This window comes from Ursus maritimus, unplaced genomic scaffold (genome assembly GCF_017311325.1).
Source record: "Ursus maritimus isolate PB19 unplaced genomic scaffold, ASM1731132v1 scaffold_6, whole genome shotgun sequence".
NCBI classification, from domain to species: domain Eukaryota; kingdom Metazoa; phylum Chordata; class Mammalia; order Carnivora; family Ursidae; genus Ursus; species Ursus maritimus.
In genome coordinates, this window is record NW_024426774.1 from 15839359 (window position 1) to 15841299 (window position 1941).

At 59.2% G+C, this 1941-nt stretch overlaps 1 protein-coding gene across 1 annotated transcript in view; it reads right to left on the reverse strand.

Moving 5' to 3' along the window:
- Positions 1-103, reverse strand: part of APOB (apolipoprotein B) — a 38114-nt gene extending 38011 nt beyond the window's left edge. The window contains exon 1 of the mRNA XM_040623722.1: positions 43-103. Within this exon, the coding sequence (XP_040479656.1) occupies positions 43-103 (61 nt within the window). The remainder of the gene's footprint in view (positions 1-42) is intronic.
- Between the last annotated feature and the right edge of the window lie 1838 nt (positions 104-1941).

Below are 1941 nucleotides of genomic sequence, written 5' to 3' on the forward strand. Positions count from 1 at the left end.
ACCCAGGCCCCCGCGGCCCGCAGGCCGGCCCTCGCCACTCACGCGCCCAGGCGCCCGCGACCGCCAGTAGCAGTAGCAGCAGCGCGGGCCTCGGAGGGCCCATGCCGACGGGGCGGGCGGCTCCCTCGCGGCGCTTCGTGTCGGCCGGCTGGCTGGCTGGCGGGCTAGCTGGCTCCTCAGGGACGGGCACCTGCAGGCAGCCGCCCGGCACCGAGGACAGAATGCGCGGCCGGCGTCCGCGCCCTATTTATACCAGGCCGCCCGCCCAGGCCGCAGCGCCCCGGCTTAGAGAGCGCGCCTGGCGAGTTGCAAAACGTCCAAAGGGCAGCGGGGCCTGTTTGCTTTTGCACACCTGGCTCCTGTAGCCTCTGAGCTCGAGGAGGGGCCGGCAAAGGGGCTGACCCCAGACCCAGCCAGGGCCTAGGCGGGCCTCTCTCCTCTGGCCTGCTTAGAATGGGGCCCTGGGGTCCGGGGGTGGGGTGGGGGGGCTTGGCGCCTGCCCCGACCCAGCGGTGCCTTCAGATGACCAGGCACCTGGACAAAACCCACCCCTACTCCCTGCTCTGACTTGGTAGCGATTTCCAGAACCAGTCCTTAACAGCCTCTTGGTTGAGACATTTTCCGTTCTGTTCCGCTTTAGTGGACTTTGGGGTGGCAGGGTGCCCCTAATCTTGATCTGCACCTGTGGCTGGAGGTCAACTGTCTGGGATTCAGCCCACCAGGAGGGAGCAGAGGGAAAGGCGAAGGAGACCTGGCGAATGACTGACCGGGTGTCCCGAGGGACCTAGTCCCAGCAAGAGTCCAAGTGTCCAAATCTTCAGGAAACCCCAGTGAGGTGCCCTCCCCCCAATCTTCTTGGGAAACTGGAGAGAGGAGGCTTTTCCCTGAATGCACTAGCTCCTGGGTTTCCTCCAGGGATGGGTAGGCCAGTGAGGAGAAGCCGAGTGGTGGATGAATACGGCTTGTTCCTCCCAAACACCCCAGACCTTCCTCCACAAATCCTCCCCTCTTCCCACAGGAGACATTTGTCAAGGCGCAGTAATGTCCCAGCTGCAGGGAATCCCGTGCAGCATAGATATTTCAGCTGCACCGACTTTACTGACCCAGCGCTGTGCTCAAGGGTGGTAGATGCGATGGACCGACAGCCGAGACTGGCCTGTCCACAGGCACCTCCAGTCCGCTTGGCGATACAGATGCATAGATAGGGCATTGCTGGTGGGCGCTGAAGGTAGGATGTCAGGAGCGCTAAAGAGGGTGGGGTGTAAGGGCTGGAGGAGCCCTGAGCGATGACGGGGGTGGGGTGGGGGGAGGGGGGGGGGACGGGGCAGGTGACTACCAGAAACACAGTGGCCTGTTGCACTGGCCAGCGCTTTCTTGTCACAAGTTGTTGCTTCTGTATCCAGATGGAATAAACTACCTGTGAAGTGTTTCAGTCTCCTGGTGGTGAGAAGGAGGGTTCCAGAAGGGTTCCTTCTGTGCTCTCAGTGGAGACGCCCACTATAAGGTTTACCTTGTTCCTGGCACTCGTTTCCACATTTCTCCTCATTCGTGAACGGTTGTCTTTAGCCAGGAGCTCCTTGGGCAGCTGCACTCCCTGCGGCGACCGGCTGCTTCACATCCACGTTGTCTTAATGCCGTTGCTAGGCTGGCAGTCCCTGCACCACTGAATTGTGGGAGGTCTGGAAAAAGTATCCGCCCCCAGGCCCCACTTCTCTGAGCATTTTATTAGAACGATTTTATGACCGACTTTCCACAGGAGGAGCTGCTGTTCACCGTATTTCGGGAAACGCATATTCACTTTAAAGGGAATGGGTGAAAAATTTAGGTGGGAAGAACCAAACAGAGATGAAGAATGATGTCTCTGTACCATCGTCTGTGTCAAAAGGGAACATAATTCTTGTGATTGGGGAATCAAAACTGAATCTGATAAGTCAGATGTAG